Here is a 16,005-nt window from a genome sequence, read left to right as displayed (position 1 = left end):
GTCACCAGTCTAGCTGCCGCATTCTGGATTAATTGCAGTTTCCGGGTCACCTTCAAAGGTAGCCCCATGTAGAGCGCGTTGCAGTAGTCCAAGCGTGAGATAACTAGAGCATGCACCACTCTGGCGAGACAGTTCGTGGGCAGGTAGGGTCTTAGCCTGCGTACCAGGTGGAGCTGGTAGACAGCTGCCCTGGACACAGAGTTAACCTGCGCCTCCATGGACAGCTGTGAGTCCAAAATGACTCCCAGGCTGCGCACCTGGTCCTTCAGGGGCACAGTTACCCCATTCAAGACCAGGGAATCCCCCACACCAACCCGCTTCCTGTCCCCCAAAAACAGTACTTCTGTCTTGTCAGGATTCAACCTCAATCTGTTAGCTGCCACCCATTAATAATAATAATATAGTACACCCTGGTAAATTGAAAGATAATTGGCTTCTGGCTAGACAGAAAAACACTAGGGGCTCCAAGTGGTGTCTGCTTATACTCCTGGGGGCCTCATGAGTTATGATGGGCAAGACTGGATTGATATTCAACGACTTGGTGCACCATACTATGACAACTTTTCTAGGGAAGAACCCTGACTTCTTTCCGACATGGCATGGAAATGGAAGTCACATCAGTAAGCAGAGGACAGGGAGCTGGCACTTTGAATGCTGATCAAGACCTCTGAACTGGAAAATAAACACATTGCTGATTCCTCGTTGCCAGAAAGATATAAGTGGCACAGTTAGTTTGTGTGTCAGTCCTGCACATCACTAAGTGTACAGAGTTAGCATCAACAGAGGATGGTTGAGAAGTAATATTAATCTGAATCTGGTGCTTCCTATCAGTTCCCTAGGGCAAAGCATGTCTTTTAGCAGAAATTTTGATTCATGTAACCCCAGCTTCAAAGAAAAATGCCGTCAGAAAGCTATTACTTGCAGCATGAATTCAGTGATTACTCAGTATTTTCTGATTCACTGACAGTTGCATCAAGCCAGAGAGCTGAAGAAAATTAGGTTTGAGCTTGAATGCAGGTGACTTGCTGCTGCAGAGACATTTGAGTGACTTTTGGCTTCATAGGTTGTTGTTTCAATTTAGAAACTCCAGTGTGGATGCAGAGAGGGATTGTGGTGTTTATACACAGCTCCTTGTGAGCAGGATTGTCCAGTTCTTATCAATATGTAAGGAAACTTCCCTGTGCAGAGGATTGTCTAGTAGTGTAGAGAACTGTATAGCACTGTTGATGTGTTCATGGTTAATTGGAACCCCAATGATTTTTTTCATCGATTTCAATTTGTTATTAATTTCACAGTCTGCTTTTTTCTTTCTGCATATGAATAGTGAGATAAAATTCACAGTAATAAAAATAATAAAGCAGTATCAAGAGTTGCAAGCTGGAGGGTCAACATCTTTGTAAGTGGTTTGGATAAAGGAATTGAGGGGACGCTCATAAAATTTGCAGATGACACCAAACTGGGAGGGGTAGCCAATGCCGCAGAATACAGAATCAGAATTCAATATGACTTTAACAGATTGGAGAACTGGACCCAAACTAACAAAATAAATTTCAATAGGAACAAATGTAAGGTTCTCCCCTGAGGCAGGAAGAACCAGATGCACAAATATAAGATGGAGAACACTTGGCTTGCCAGTAATACATGTGAAAGTGATCTTTTGGTTTCTATGGAAGCCGCCCAGAGTGGCTGGGGAAACCCAGCCAGGAGGGCGGGGTACAAATAATAAATTATTATTATTAATAATAGTGGGCTTAGTTGTTGTTGTTTAGTCGTTTAGTCGTGTCCGACTCTTCGTGACCTCATGGACCAGAGCACGCCAGGCACTCCTGTCTTCCACTGTGGGCTTAGTAGACCACAAAATACTGGGAGTGGGGGCCAGGATAATTGATCACATGACAAGGTGCATGCACACCATTTGAACAGCAATTCTCATCAACTGGGGGGCCCTGTCCCCTCAAGTATTTTATAGGGGGGGGGAAACAAAGGGACTTTGGCCCCTAGGGTTTGGCTTTTAAGTCTGAATGCCACAATTTAAGAAGGATATTGAGAAGCTGGAACATGTGCAGAGGGTGGTGACTAAGATGGGTAGGGAGAAGAGAGGAAGGGGAAGTCTTGTTGCACATGTTGAAATCTACTCGCATGATATTTGATAAATACAGGTTCTTGTATATTCTTGTAGTATAGTTTAATAATTAGCTCTCTCTTTCTCCTATGTTTGCAGCATTTGTCTTATGGTAATGGCAGCTTGCGAGTTGACGCAGCCTTCCAGCAGACACTGTGGAGTGTAGCCCCCATCAGTTCAGGAAGTGAAGCAGCTCAAGGTAATATTGATAACATAATAATGCTAATGCTAATTGTACTATCAGTTAGCTGTTTCAATAATAATGGCCTGCAGATAATTGCTGTATTGAACAAGTATTTCAGGACCTTTATATTATTTTATTTAGGGATTGGAGGAAAGTGAGACAGATGGTGCTGCCGCATGTCATAAAATCAGTCCTACTCAAGGACACTTGATTTTATAATGTGCAAAATGAATAAATAATGAGAGGGAATACGATGGATGATAGGCAGGTGGTCGTCTTGGCTTTTGATTTTTCTGGCATTCTGTTAGCCACCCACTCCCAACTCGTTCGTCATCTTGCTTAGTGTCTGCTTTTTTACATGTCACAAAAATCAGTACTGGGGGAGTGCACATTATATCTGATTTCACTGGTGTGTAAAAATACCTTGGGGAAACCATGGATTCCTGGTTTGTCAGATAGCTTTTACTATGATTATATTTAATGAAGTCTGCACTGAATCATAATTATGCTGTTAAAAACTCTTATTTTTCTTTTGTTCGTGATCTGGTAGTAGCTTTTATTGAAAGCAAATAATCTTTATAGATTTTATCATACATTTACATTTCAATAATGTAATGTAAACACAATAGTGTTTCAGATTATTCTCTCCAAGAGTATGCAAGGCTTAAACTTTGATTAGTGCCGTTAAAAGATGGCTACTTTCCCCAGTGGGACGCGGGTGGCGCTGTGGGTAAAAGCCTCAGCGCCTAGAGCTTGCCGATCGAAAGGTCGGCAGTTCGAATCCCCGCGGCGGGGTGCGCTCCCGCTGCTCGGTCCCAGCGCCTGCCAACCTAGCAGTTCGAAAGCACCCCCGGGTGCAAGTAGATAAATAGGTACCGCTTACCAGCGGGAAGGTAAACGGCGTTCCGTGTGCTGCGCTGGCTCGCCAGAGGCAGCTTGTCACGCTGGCCACGTGACCCGGAAGTGTCTCTGGACAGCGCTGGCCCCCGGCCTATAGATGTGAGATGGGCGCACAAACCCCAGAGTCTGTCAAGACTGGCCCGTTCGGGCAGGGGTACCTTTACCTTTACCTTTACTTTCCCCAGTAGCCTTGTTAAAAAGCAGGAAGTCTGACTTTTGACACATAGACCGATGAATGCTATCTTTTAACAGATCACTTACTGCACTTATTATTCTAGACATGGCTTCAGATAGTGCCTGCAAAACCTTGCATGTGCACAGGGCACCCACAGGCTTAGTAAGTAGTGAATCCATTACTTCTATTCTTACTATAGCCCTTTTAACACCAAATAAAACAAAAAAAAAAACAACAAAAACTAGGAGACAGGGGTGCAGATTTAAAACCAGTACTATCAGGATTCTTTGAAATTGAATGGAAGTAGATATTTGCAGATTTTGCACTTGGATTAATCCTAAAACACATAATGTTTGCCTCCCTCCTGCCCAATTATAGGTTACCTGATAGGAGGTGATGTACTGCGGTTGTTACATGGTCACATGGATGAATGTTTGACTGTCCCTTCAGGAGAGCATGGAGAAGAGCAAAGAAGGTAAATTTTATGAGGGAGGGGGAAGACATGGTCTGGACAGGATACTGTGGACTGGGCCACTTGGTGTAACCCTAGGGTGTTCTGAGAATGAACTGGCAAGAGAACTGCTGCACTTATCACTCCCTAAGCCCCGTAACTCTAAGAAAGGGGCTATGTCACAGGCCCCATGAGGTGGGGAGACTTTTATTAGCAACCAAGTGCATTGAGACCAGACTGATCACTTGTCTATAGCTGATGTCACTGGGTAAAATGCCAGCATGAAAAAAGTAAAGTAGAAGGAACTGTTATTGCTCTGCTATGCTCTGGGAATTTGGGACTGTATTGCCTGGGGAAGTAAGTGTGAGATTGACCAAAGTCTAATAAAGCTAGGCTTTTGCCAAGCTTGTCTTCATTTGGGGCTCACGTTTGAGCATATTCCCCTCATGGAATCCGTGGATCATGGAGCATTATTCATTGTGCCACTTCCCGAGGACAGTCCCACAGACCAAGCAAAGAAATTCATAGGCTGGAATACTAACAGTGCAATCCTATATACTTGTCCTCAGAAGCAAGTCCCATTGAGTTCAGTAGGGCTTAATTCCAGGTAAGTATAGGATTGCAGCTTTAGCCATTTTTTTTAAAGCTGTACAGGTTGCAGTCTTGGTTACTCAAAAGCCTTCATTATACTTCCTTGCTATATTTAGTTAAAACTGTTTGAGGACTTAAATCTGTTATGGTTAAAGCACATGGTAAATCACCTGCTTTGCATATTGGGTTCAATTCCCAGTATTTCCAGTTGAGAAGGACCTTAACTAGAAGAGCTGGGATCTTGGAAGAGACTTTGCACAAGATCTTGGAAGCCATTGCCAAAGTACTAGAATACGGGAACTTCTTATGACCCCGTTCCCAAATCTAAATGTAACATCCTTTTAGACCATAAGCATGAATGGAAATCTTAGTTCTTGTTTTGAGCGGTTGTTCTATAGCAGTGAGCGTCAACAACAGTGTAGATTAAGAAGATACATGGTGGATTTTGCAAATACTTTTCTTGAAAATTGAGCCTGATCCTACATGGGCTTCACAGTAAGGGGGCCCACTGAAGTGAATAAAGCTTACTTTAGCCAAAGGCTTGTGGAATTGGTATTTTTGATACTTTCGTTTATTGAGAATAGAAGTGTCATTTTAATTTTTTTCTCATTTTTCTGTTGCCCATTGTACCTGGGGCTTGCCTAAGGGGTTACTAATGCAGAGAGAAAGAGAGAGACCAGAGAGAGAATACTCTAGCAGCTCCTTTGTCACTTTATATGGAATCTAGAGTGAGAATAATGATTATGTGTCACTGTGTTTGGAGCTGGAGAAGAGTCACTATCGGGGGGGGGGGAGAAAATATGTTTTGCAAGAACATGGAGATATTTTTTATTTCACTTTCCACATCCTTCTCTAATGAGATTAATTAAACTCATTTATTTATTAATGGAATTTTTAGACCAAACTTCATTACAAAGAGTCAAAGAATGATTACTAGAATATTAGAAAACACACTGGAAAATCACCACCACCACCACCACCATCATCCATTGGTTATAAGACCATCACCAGTATTCTAAAACCTATTACAGCCTAAACCTCAATCATCAAATGCTCAGGAGAACAAATAGGATTCCAGAAACAGGTCAAAACACATTAGTGTTGGTGTATATTATTCACCTTCAGGTGGAAAGAATTCCGCAGCTGGGGAACTATTGCAGAGAAAGCCCAGACCTGCATTGTGGTCCTGAATGCAACAGCTGAAAATTAGACATTAAAAAGGATCTCTTCTGATCCCAATTTTTGGATTTGATGATATAGAGAGAGAAGCTAAAAAAATTCCTCAGTCCCAGGCCATGCAGGGCTTTATTAATCAGTTGTATCACCTTGAATTTGATCCATATATGTGCCTAGTTCAGACTCCACTAAATAGTCATGATAGGCAGACATCAGACAGACATCGGGCTTTGCTCTTGTAGCTGCATTCTGCATCATCTTCAGTTTTGAGGGAAGTCCAGCATATAGCACATTTCAGTAATCTAAACAGAAGATTACCAGAGCATGCTTTACTGTGGCCAGTTTTTTTCCCTTCCAGAAATAGGCATAGCTGGCATGCCAGCTGAATTTGGAAACAGACACTACTCACCACTGAAACTAGCTAGGCCTCAAGAAACAGTGCTGAGTATCCCTAGACCAGGCTTCCTCAACCTCGACCCTCCAGATGTTTTGAGACTACAATTTCCAGCATCCCTGACCACTGGGCCTGCTAGCTAGGGGTCATGGGAGTTGTAGGCCAAAAACATCTGGAGGGCCGAGGTTGAGGAAGCCTGCCCTAGACTATGAACCTAGTCCTTCAGAGTGAGTGTGGCTTCATGCAGAACAGACCATTCACCCAAATCTGTGACATAGGAACTGCCCACCAGCAGTGCCTCTGTCTTGCCAAGATTCTGTTTCCGTGTATTGGTCCTCATTCAACCCATTTACTATCCACAGGTCCTAGTTCTTTGCCAAAACAGCTTCATCTGGTTCAGATGGTGTGGAAAAATAGAGCCGAGTACAGTATCATTTGCAGATTTATTCACTGATAATATCATCAAACACCAGGGCATTGTGCAACAGCAAAACAAAAATCATCCTTAAAAACAATACATTGCACTACCCCTGCCTGTTTCCCAGAACAGGTAATCAACCAGAGTGAGCAAAGCCATCTCAGTGCTAAACCTGGGCAAACAGCCAGATTGAAATTGGCCATGATAGGTCTGCTAAAGATTACAATAAAAGGTGTTATAATTGGGACTTGTGTTGGTTAGTATGACACTGATTAAAGAGTGTTGGAAACAGCAATGAGGCAGGTTGAAGCAACTGCCTCAGGGAACAAAAATGCAAGAGGTGGCGTCCTGCCCTTCCCACCACTTCCATTACTGCTGGAACATGCCTCTCTCATTTTGGAAACGCTCTGCCTCTCCTCCGAGTTCAGCTAGAAGGGGCATTCCTGTGTGTGTCATTCTCACTTGTCTTTCCTGCCCCAGGGCAGAGAAGACAAGCAGCAATGCTTTGAGGAATGTTCCAGCTTTCAGCAAGGGAGACATTCTAATGGCGGCAGAAGCTGTGGTGGGCTGTGGCAGGGGGAGCAGGAGATGGCATGCTCCTCTTTACCTCAAGGGGAGAAAAAGGACAGGCCAGGTCAGCATTTCTGAGCCAGCAAGGTTAAATGATGATAAATTGGAATTTGGTGGACTGAATGTTCATATTCCAGCTTGTTTAAGCTACTATCTCATGTTATCTGTTCCCTATATTTAAAATGGAAGCGATAGTTAAGTGCTTTTCTGAGTTGCTGAATATAAATAGAAGTGCTATATAAATTGGTGGTTTAAAAAATCCATAGAGAGGGAATGCAATTAGTACTCTTCTCTTTTTTAAAAAATGATTTTTATTAACAGGCCAATCAAATCACATTATTTCCAAATCACATTAATTCCAAATCATACAGCCAAATTTTGTTGGGGGTACCCATACATCAAGCTCTGGACGGGGATCCAAACATCACTTATATTGCTGCTTTAATTAGAAAATTCTATCCTGATTTGTCCAGATAGTCTCTTCATTACTTTCTTCATCTTCTTGTTGTTATCATCTTCTTGTTGTTCCTTGCGATCTCTGATAATCCTCACAAGCAGGTTGGAAAACAAACTCCTCTGTGTGGGTTTTAGACTCTCCCAAAAGTCATATCACATAGGGACAGACGCCATTCCACCTTCCGTAAAAAAATTATCCTCGGTCTGTCCTTTAATTTTTGCAGGCTTGCCAAGTATCTCACAAAAGGCTCTGCCAGTTATCTCACATTCCAATCCTTCACATTCCGATGGTACTGGTCCTCCGCCTCCCGTCTTTCTTAGACAAGCCTGTCTTAGCGAAACACCATTTTAAACTGCGTCATAAAAACTTTCCTTTGTTCTCCAATGTTTACCAATCTCTTTGAAATTCATTCCACACAGTTCTTAGATTCCTGCTTATGGTTAGCAAATGCAACAAACTTCTTTCTGGGGTGGAGGATTATTAATAATCACATAATAATCCACCCCCTTCCATTTCAGTCCAAACGTACCAGTGTCTTGATGGTAATTCCTCACTTGATTTATTTATCTTGTCCGTTGCTCCGGTCACAGAGATCCATTAATCAGAAGTCTTATCACCCGAACTTCACTTGATGTATGTGCTTTAGCTTCTTTTCCAATTATATGTTTCCAATTATATTTTCGAGCTAAAGCGAACCAGCACGCGCTGATTGGAGACGACGTCCGGGAAGAACCGACCTCACCGAGGGCTGTGCCAAGTGACCGGCACCCCTTTCTTACAAATCCGGGGGTGCATTGTGGACACCGCTGGCAAGGCTGTCTCCCCCATCTCCTTGGGGGGGGGGTCAGGAAGACTGCATACTTCCCATAGCAGCCTCTTAATTACCTCGTGTGGGTCGGAGAGATGTTATTGTCGGCCATCTTCCAATGCACCACCTGGTGGCCCCCCACAATTAGTACTCCTCTCATCAAGAAAAGTGAAAATAGATTTCAGGCAATAATAATAAAAAAAACAAGCCCCATTTCCACATGCTTATTTAACTGAACACAAGTTTAACGGATCCCACTTCAGAGCTGACAAGAAATACCAGGATGGCATGAGAAAGGTTTGGGCAATTTAAAATATGTGAACCCTAAATTATTCGAGGCTCAGTTATAGAATGATACCTAACAGTGATTGCTCCTTTAGTTATTGTTTTAAAAATTATTTTATGCTGTCTCTATTCAAGGAAGTTTCTTTGCTGTCCGTTATTACTCATGGTTGGTTTTGATTATAGCTGTATATTTTAATAATTTTGCTGTAAGTCACCCAGGGAATGTTTAATGATGGACAGCTGTATGTATTTAATAAATAATAATAACACACAAAATGGAAATGCAGCTCCATTGCAAAGCTCTATTACGATCATATCTCTGATGAGTATGGTAGGATGATCAACTCCCTGTTTGAGCAGTTAATGTATCTTCTGTTGCTCCCACCTGTTTTTCTATCAGGGAGCAAAAATACATTTTAATTAATTTAGTTCCTGGGCTGCATTTGGTCAGAATTCTCGTTTTAGTCTTCTATAAACACAAACTACACTTAAACCTTTCCCCTGACAGGGACTCAAGGCGGATAAGAGCAGCTAAAATTTAGGAAAAACCCCAATCATTAAGAAACAATTAAACATGGATAGAATTAAAACCACCCATCTACATACATCCTTCCCCCACCCCTATTAAAACTGGACAGATAATTACAATAAAAACAGCACAGCACCAGCACTTTCATTAAAAGCAGTTTGAACAAGAAAGTATTCACTTGCTGGTGGAAGGAAAGCAAGGAGAGACCCAGTCTAGCTTCTCAAGGAAGGGAATTACAAAGTCTGGGAGTAGCCATGCTTAATCCTCCCAGGACTCAAGTGATGCTTAATGGAGGAGAGGGGAGTCACTTCAAAGAGTAGTTTGGCAAACCCCTCTCTAAAGTGCCTTCCCTCTCTTAAAAGGGACTGGTGGTTGGGGTGAGTTGTGAGGGGAGGAATGGGTGAGGTATAAAGGGAAGGTTGCTGGCTTTGGGTCAGATTCAAAGTTCAAAGTGAGGAGGGGTTGGCTAGGTGTGGGAGAAGGGAAGTTGGCAAAAGAGTTGTTGGGTAGGCTGGGTTGCCAAGTGAAGCAAGTGGGGTGGCAGCCCTAGTTAACAGCGCTCATATGTTAGCTTTTCTTGAATTTAAAATGGTGCTAATAGTTTTGACACTGACAGAAGGATTGCTTAAAAAGGTAAAGGTACCCCTGCCCGTACGGGCCAGTCTTGACAGACTCTAGGGTTGTGCACTCATCTCACTCTAGAGGCCAGGAGCCAGCGCTGTCCGCAGACACTTCCGGGTCACGTGGCCAGCGTGACGAAGCTGCTCCGGCGAACCGGCACCAGAGCAGCACACAGAACGCCGTTTACCTTCCCGCTAGAAGCGGTACCTATTTATCTACTTGCACTTAATTGTGCTTTCGAACTGCTAGGTGGGCAGGAGCTGGGACCGAACGACGGGAGCTCACTGCGCCGCGGGGATTTGAACCGCCGACCATGCGATCGGCAAGTCCTAGGCACTGAGGTTTTACCCACAGAGCCACCCGTGTCCCTAGAAGGATTGCTTACCTATTTTTTTTAAAAAAATTAAAGGACAGATCCAAACCATGAGATTAAATCAAACCTAAATTGACAATAAATCCACCCCATTTTTAAACATGCTGCTATGAGGGATAGGCAAACAATAAAGGCAGGTTTATAGGGTTCAGAAAAGCACAAGATACCACAACAATATTTCGTCAACCTGGAGTCCAAAGGTTTATCAGACTAAAATGAATCAATTTTTCTTCCAGCATACTGCATTTGGTTAATGACAGAGAAGCCTTTTTCTGCCTTTCTTTGGCAGAAAAAGCCCTCATTTATTAGATACAGGTCACCTATGTCAAAATTAATTGAAATACACTTGATTTCATAACAGTCGTAATGCGTTTAGGCAGCATATTTGTCTGTATTGTCAGACAAAGATGGCTTTCTTGAGAATATTTCTAAGCTACGTTCGCTTCGATCAGAATTCATTTTGTCCCTCATTTCCGATGCCTAATTGTTATGTATTGCTATGCATTTGTGTTTTCGTTTTTTTGACAGTTACAGGTTTCTGTTTCTTTAAGAAATGCAGACTATGGAATTTTGCACTTGTGCCTGCTTAGATCTAAATACACCTTGCTGAGAAGAAAAGCAAATGGGATCCTACAGTGATAAATTAAGAAAGTGTATAGATGGTTTGGTACATAATTTCAATGTTACAGGCTTTGAAATAACCTGGGTGGACAGGGGAAGTCATTGGCTAGGGGAGAAACAGCACAATGGTTCTATCCAGACTAGCTGCTTAAAACCATGGATTCGTTAATGAAAGGCATGGTATTTTTTATAGGGAAAAATTGAGGAAGGTTGTACAGTGGCATAAACCAAAATGTGTGTGAGCTTTAGCCCATCTTCTGAACAACAGAGTGCATGAAAAACTGTTGGTCTGCATGCACCCTGCCTTTCTGATTTTGAAAGGGCTAAGCAGCTTCTCAGTTTAATTTGGGGACTCAGCTACATTTGTAAAGATAAAGCGCTTTATATGCGTTATAACATATGCCAACTAGCTTTCCTTATATGAAGTTTACAACACGTTTAACTGAATTGCTTTTTTGATGTGTCTAGATGCATCCTGGGTTTCTATTTGTGGGGCACTATAGTATATAGTGAAACCAGTAATTGTGAAGTAATGGGACAGGATCTGATATTCTATCAGATGAGAAACTTTAAATAGCTTGATTTACAATTCAAGCATACCTCTGGCACTATGTTGTTACTCTGCAAAGTTCCTAAATGGGAATAGTAAGCTGAGAAATAGAAACATATGGCACAGTAGGTTGATAGCATTTGTGACAGCAGTAGCTATTTCATTTAAGACTGCAATAGTGAACCCAGTTGTATCCTCACCAGTTCAATGAATTCAGTAGGACAGACATATACACGTGAGAGAAACTGTGTCTTGTCTTAGATGCATTTTATTCAGGCCTTTTTCTTCTGTACTGATAAATAAGAACTTATGTATCTTTTTTAATTATCTGCATTGGAGCCTATGCAGTTCTCTGACAAGCTTTTCCCTCATGGTTATTAATTAGTGCTAGGGGAATATAAAGTAATAATTCAATTTTTATTCCATGTAACTAATTTGTTGTTTTAATTAAATGGAATAGATTCAGTGATCTGGGCTCCTTGTTTAGGTTTAGCCATGGGCAGGCCTTTGCAATTTCCTAATTTACATCACACAAATATGATTTTTTTTTAACCACAACAGAATAAATTGGTGGAAATTTGATTGGGTCTGCTGGGCTCCTGCATACCTGTCCCAGTAGTGTAACTTCGTATGTTCAGCAGAAAAGCAAGGAATACTCATAGGAAGCTTTAAGATCAAGGGAAATGTTGAGTTGTCTATAGGATTGTAGTGAATTCTCAGCAAATTACCAGTTTCCATACCCTAGTTCAGAGGTGGTTAGCCCAAGAGGTTTTTTTGTGGTCTACTAATACCCCTCATTTGTCACTTGAAGAAAAAAAAATAGATGGTTCCTATAGGTCTCCTGCTGTGGTGCCATGATGCCTAAAGGTTGTTTTTTTTGTTTGTTTTTTTACAGCTGTCAACTCTCCTGTTTATCCTTTAAAATAATAATTTAAAAAATCTGACTACTCTCATTAGCACCTGTCGTGATGCCTAAAGGTTCTTGTGACCCCTCATTACCCACAAATTTGTCCTTGAATTTCATTTGCCACTCCAGCTTTTACACTCCAGCCATTTCCACATTTACTTATGATCCCTTGGAGGGTTGACCATGGCTCATTGTGTAAACAGTCCCCCAAAAGCTCAGTCACCCCCTTAGTTGGTTTTTGTGACAAGACAGTTAATAGTTCAGGCAAGAAGAAGGGGTTGCTTTTTGTTTTCATTGGATATTATAGAAACAGGAATATGTTTATTGGAGCTGACCTTTCGTCTGAAGGCTTTTCAATTACTGTCCAAACAAGAAAATAAACATTAATTGAAACCTCCTGCACAACCATGGCAACATAGGTTTAGCTGACACTGGTTCCTGCAAAAAATGGCCTTGTTAAAGTTTCCCTATAGTACACCCTGCAGAGATATTCATGGGCTCAACATGTTTGATTGTGTCCCCATAGCAGCTTCCTCACTCATGAGCTTTCTCCCTTTCCCTCATATTTATTCCACCTGGCAGGTTTGTCTTGGGATGCTCTTACTTCACTTACTTCTCAATTGTACACTGTTTCCTACACAGCTTCCCCTTCCCTGGGTTGTAGGGGAACTTGCAAGGGAAACTACTTTAGTGTCTTATTTTCCTGGAAGGAAAGAGTGCTAGAACATGAACAAAACCTGTCTAATATATAGTAATATGTTGTACAATAGCCATATTTGTGCACTTTTTCATTATAAAAGAGAATATCAATGAAGAAAGGAAATGATTGAAACATTCATTTGATTAAACAGATATCAGAGAAATAAACTGGACACCAGTTTGATATGATCATGCCAGCCCTATCTAACTAGTAAAGGTAGCTTACTAGCTCAACAAAATATATATCTTGGAATGCAAATCTTTCAGTAGGATATCAACTGGAAAGAAGCCACAAGAGACTGGAAATGGACAGCGGATTTTAAGAGAGCTGAAAGTCTGAGTAGTATTGCTTTGCTTGGTTTTTATCATTCTATTGCCTCTGGTGAAAGCAGGATGGATGTGGGCACACTAGGATCAGCAGTTTCTTTCTGAAGAAACTAAATCAGCTCTCTCTAAAACACTATCAGCTATTTTCAGCCTGAAGGTCTGGGAAACTCAGAAAATTCCTCTTGTGTTGCAGAACAGTCCATTATGAGGGTGGAGCTGTATCAATTCATGCTCGTTCTCTTTGGCGATTGGAGACTTTGAGGGTTGCGTAAGTAAAGAACCTTTGGTACAATGCAATTCCATTATGGCAACAAATGTCCCCGCTCTTTAAAATGCAAGCTTTCTCTTGAGAATTTTTTGTGTGTTTATGCTGAAAGACTGATGGCAATTTGGAAATGTACTTATTTACCCAAGATCATAATCTACAATTTTGCCCTGTTTCACATGGAATTGATTTCCAATATGGGTTTGCGATGCTATTACACTTGTCAGATAGGTGTCAGTTTCAGGCTTTTCAAAATGCTGATTTGGGACAAGTTCCATGAAAATTGGTAATATTCATCAGTAAATGCCAGCAGCTGTGGGGAAAAGTGGTACTATAAAGCTGCAGCTGTTTATGTTCATGTCTTCTGATGGTAGCAGAGCCAGGCTAATGGAACAACATTTTTCTTCTTTTGGCTGTTTGACCTTGAGAATTCTGGTGTAGTAAATGAGAAATAGGTTCCTTTACATTTCCCTTTTGCATTTTTTAAGAAGTGCATTACCTTCTTACCTAGGATTGCATGGGAGCTGTTAGGTAGGTGGTCTAACAAATGACAGCCTACAGTCCAGGCTAACACATATCCTTGATACTTGACAGAGGAATACTTACCTAAATTTCAATTTAACTATGATATTGAGTCATCTCCCTTTATAGAAAATGCGAGAAACATATAAGAAATGCCTTACAACTGTCAACAGTATCCAACTGCTCAGTTCTCATGCTGGTTTTGAAATCAGCATTGGCGTGTCTTCTTCACACATACTCACACCCCTTTTACTATTGGTGCATGTTGTAGGCCAAATTGATGTCTTATGTGAGGATTGTGTATTTATTGTGACTAGGAGCCTCATTGACTTAAACGGAACTCGGTGTTCTGCAGCCCCCTATTGGTAGCACAAAAGAAATGTGCTGAACTAAGGAGAAACCTTGCTATTTGCCTTTTTCAGTCTGAGATGGATGTATAAAGTACAAGCGAAAGTATGCACCTGTGAATTCCAGTTGTGTTTCCCAGGTTGTGATGAAACGATGCTGTGTGTGGGTGTGTGGATTTCTGTTCTTGGAAGAATTTAGAAGATTCTCTGAATGTGCAAGTAGCAGTATCAAATCACCTGACTGACTTCGCTGCGATGAAGCTTTTAGGTGTTAGGTGACATGGTTATGACAGCACATTTGTTTTTCCAGCTGCTGCTAGTGAGACCTCCAATACTGAGCTCTCCATCTCTCCTGTTGTCTTCATAAGCCACATAATTGTCTTGCTATAGTAGGCCTTTAAGGAAAAGAAGGATGCAGCCTTTACATGAAGTGTTGTCTTCCACCTGTTGAAATAATTCATATGTTCATGGAGCACTTGCGAATATGTGCCCAAAATCTGTACTGATAGACAAATCTATTGTCCCACATAATTCACCTCTTGATCTGCTACCTCTGTTGAGATGAGCATGTAGCCTTTGCTGGCAGCTAGCTTCTTGTGTGCATTAAAGTTATCTTGCCTAAGAAATCACTGCTATGCCAATGTGCCATTCATTCTGAAAGTAAAACCAAAATGTTAACTCAATAATTGAAAATATTGTTGTTTTTATAAAATTGAGTTCAAATTACTTTTTAAATCATCTTTCATATTTCGTTTGACATTTAACTATGGAATGTTACATGATCTAAGAATGCAAATTTGAACCTTTTTTAGGTGGAGTGGAAGTCACATTAGATGGGGCCAGCCGTTCCGATTAAGGCATATAACAACAGGGAAGTATTTGAGCCTGATGGATGACAAGAGCCTTCTTCTAACAGACAAAGAGAAAGCTGATGTGAAATCTACAGCCTTTTGTTTTCGGTCTTCCAAGGTAGAAAACTCAAGTGCAGTGACAGATAGTGTAAACTTGATGGAAACATTAGCATTTCCAGTTGAACTATAATTTCTTAGCAGTTGGGCTGTGCATGCTTGTAGCATTCTCTCTGTGAAATTAAATAGCAGTGGACCATAAAAGTACACAAAGGGGCAAGTTGTGAAAGCAGATCTTATATCCGGCTCCTGCAATTGTCTTTTGATTTCATTTTGTTATGTTGGGTTTTACAACATCTGGAACACTACTCTTTGGATCTTAATACCTACGTGCCTGATATATTATGCATTTAATACAAATTCCATTTAAAGTACAATGTGCATTCATACACTTTTTCACTGTTAGTCTGTTTGTCATAAATTACTCTCTATATGTTAAATTGTGACGCTTTTAAAGTCAGATGTGTATTTGTATTGATGAAACATAATTTCATAAGAGTGTTGGGAAAACATGTATTAATCTAGGGCTGCCAACTAATACTCAGTTGGGAGTGAATCCAGTTCGGCTTGGTGAGGACTGCACTGTTGGCTAATCTTTTTTGCACACCCATTTTAGAGTTTTCACACTCCTGCCCCATTGCTCAGTAGATGGAAGCATGTCAGTCTTAATAAAAAGCTGCATTCTGTCTCTTCAAACTGACACCTTCTCTTTAAAACTTTTATTTTAATCTTTAATGTTCATATAATAGCTTTGAAGTGCATTTTGTACTGGCTTTTTATTTGATGGATCTGAAAGAATCACAGC

At 41.1% G+C, this 16,005-nt stretch overlaps 1 protein-coding gene across 18 annotated transcripts in view; it reads left to right on the top strand.

The window, feature by feature from the left end:
- The window catches only part of RYR2 (ryanodine receptor 2), a 248,421-nt gene that overhangs the window by 77,181 nt on the left and 155,235 nt on the right, over positions 1-16,005 (top strand). For all 18 annotated transcript variants that reach the window (XM_082214927.1, XM_082214934.1, XM_082214932.1 and 15 more), the window contains 4 exons: positions 2,222-2,321; positions 3,760-3,856; positions 13,352-13,426; positions 15,105-15,261. In XM_082214927.1, the coding sequence (XP_082071053.1) occupies positions 2,222-2,321; positions 3,760-3,856; positions 13,352-13,426; positions 15,105-15,261 (429 nt within the window). The remainder of the gene's footprint in view (positions 1-2,221; positions 2,322-3,759; positions 3,857-13,351; positions 13,427-15,104; positions 15,262-16,005) is intronic.

The sequence above is a fragment of the Podarcis vaucheri genome (genome assembly GCF_965113315.1).
Source record: "Podarcis vaucheri genome assembly, chromosome: 3".
In the NCBI taxonomy this organism is placed as follows: Eukaryota; Metazoa; Chordata; class Lepidosauria; order Squamata; family Lacertidae; genus Podarcis; species Podarcis vaucheri.
The sequence above is the reverse complement of the archived record's forward strand: the minus strand, read 5'-3'. Positions and strand labels throughout refer to the sequence as shown.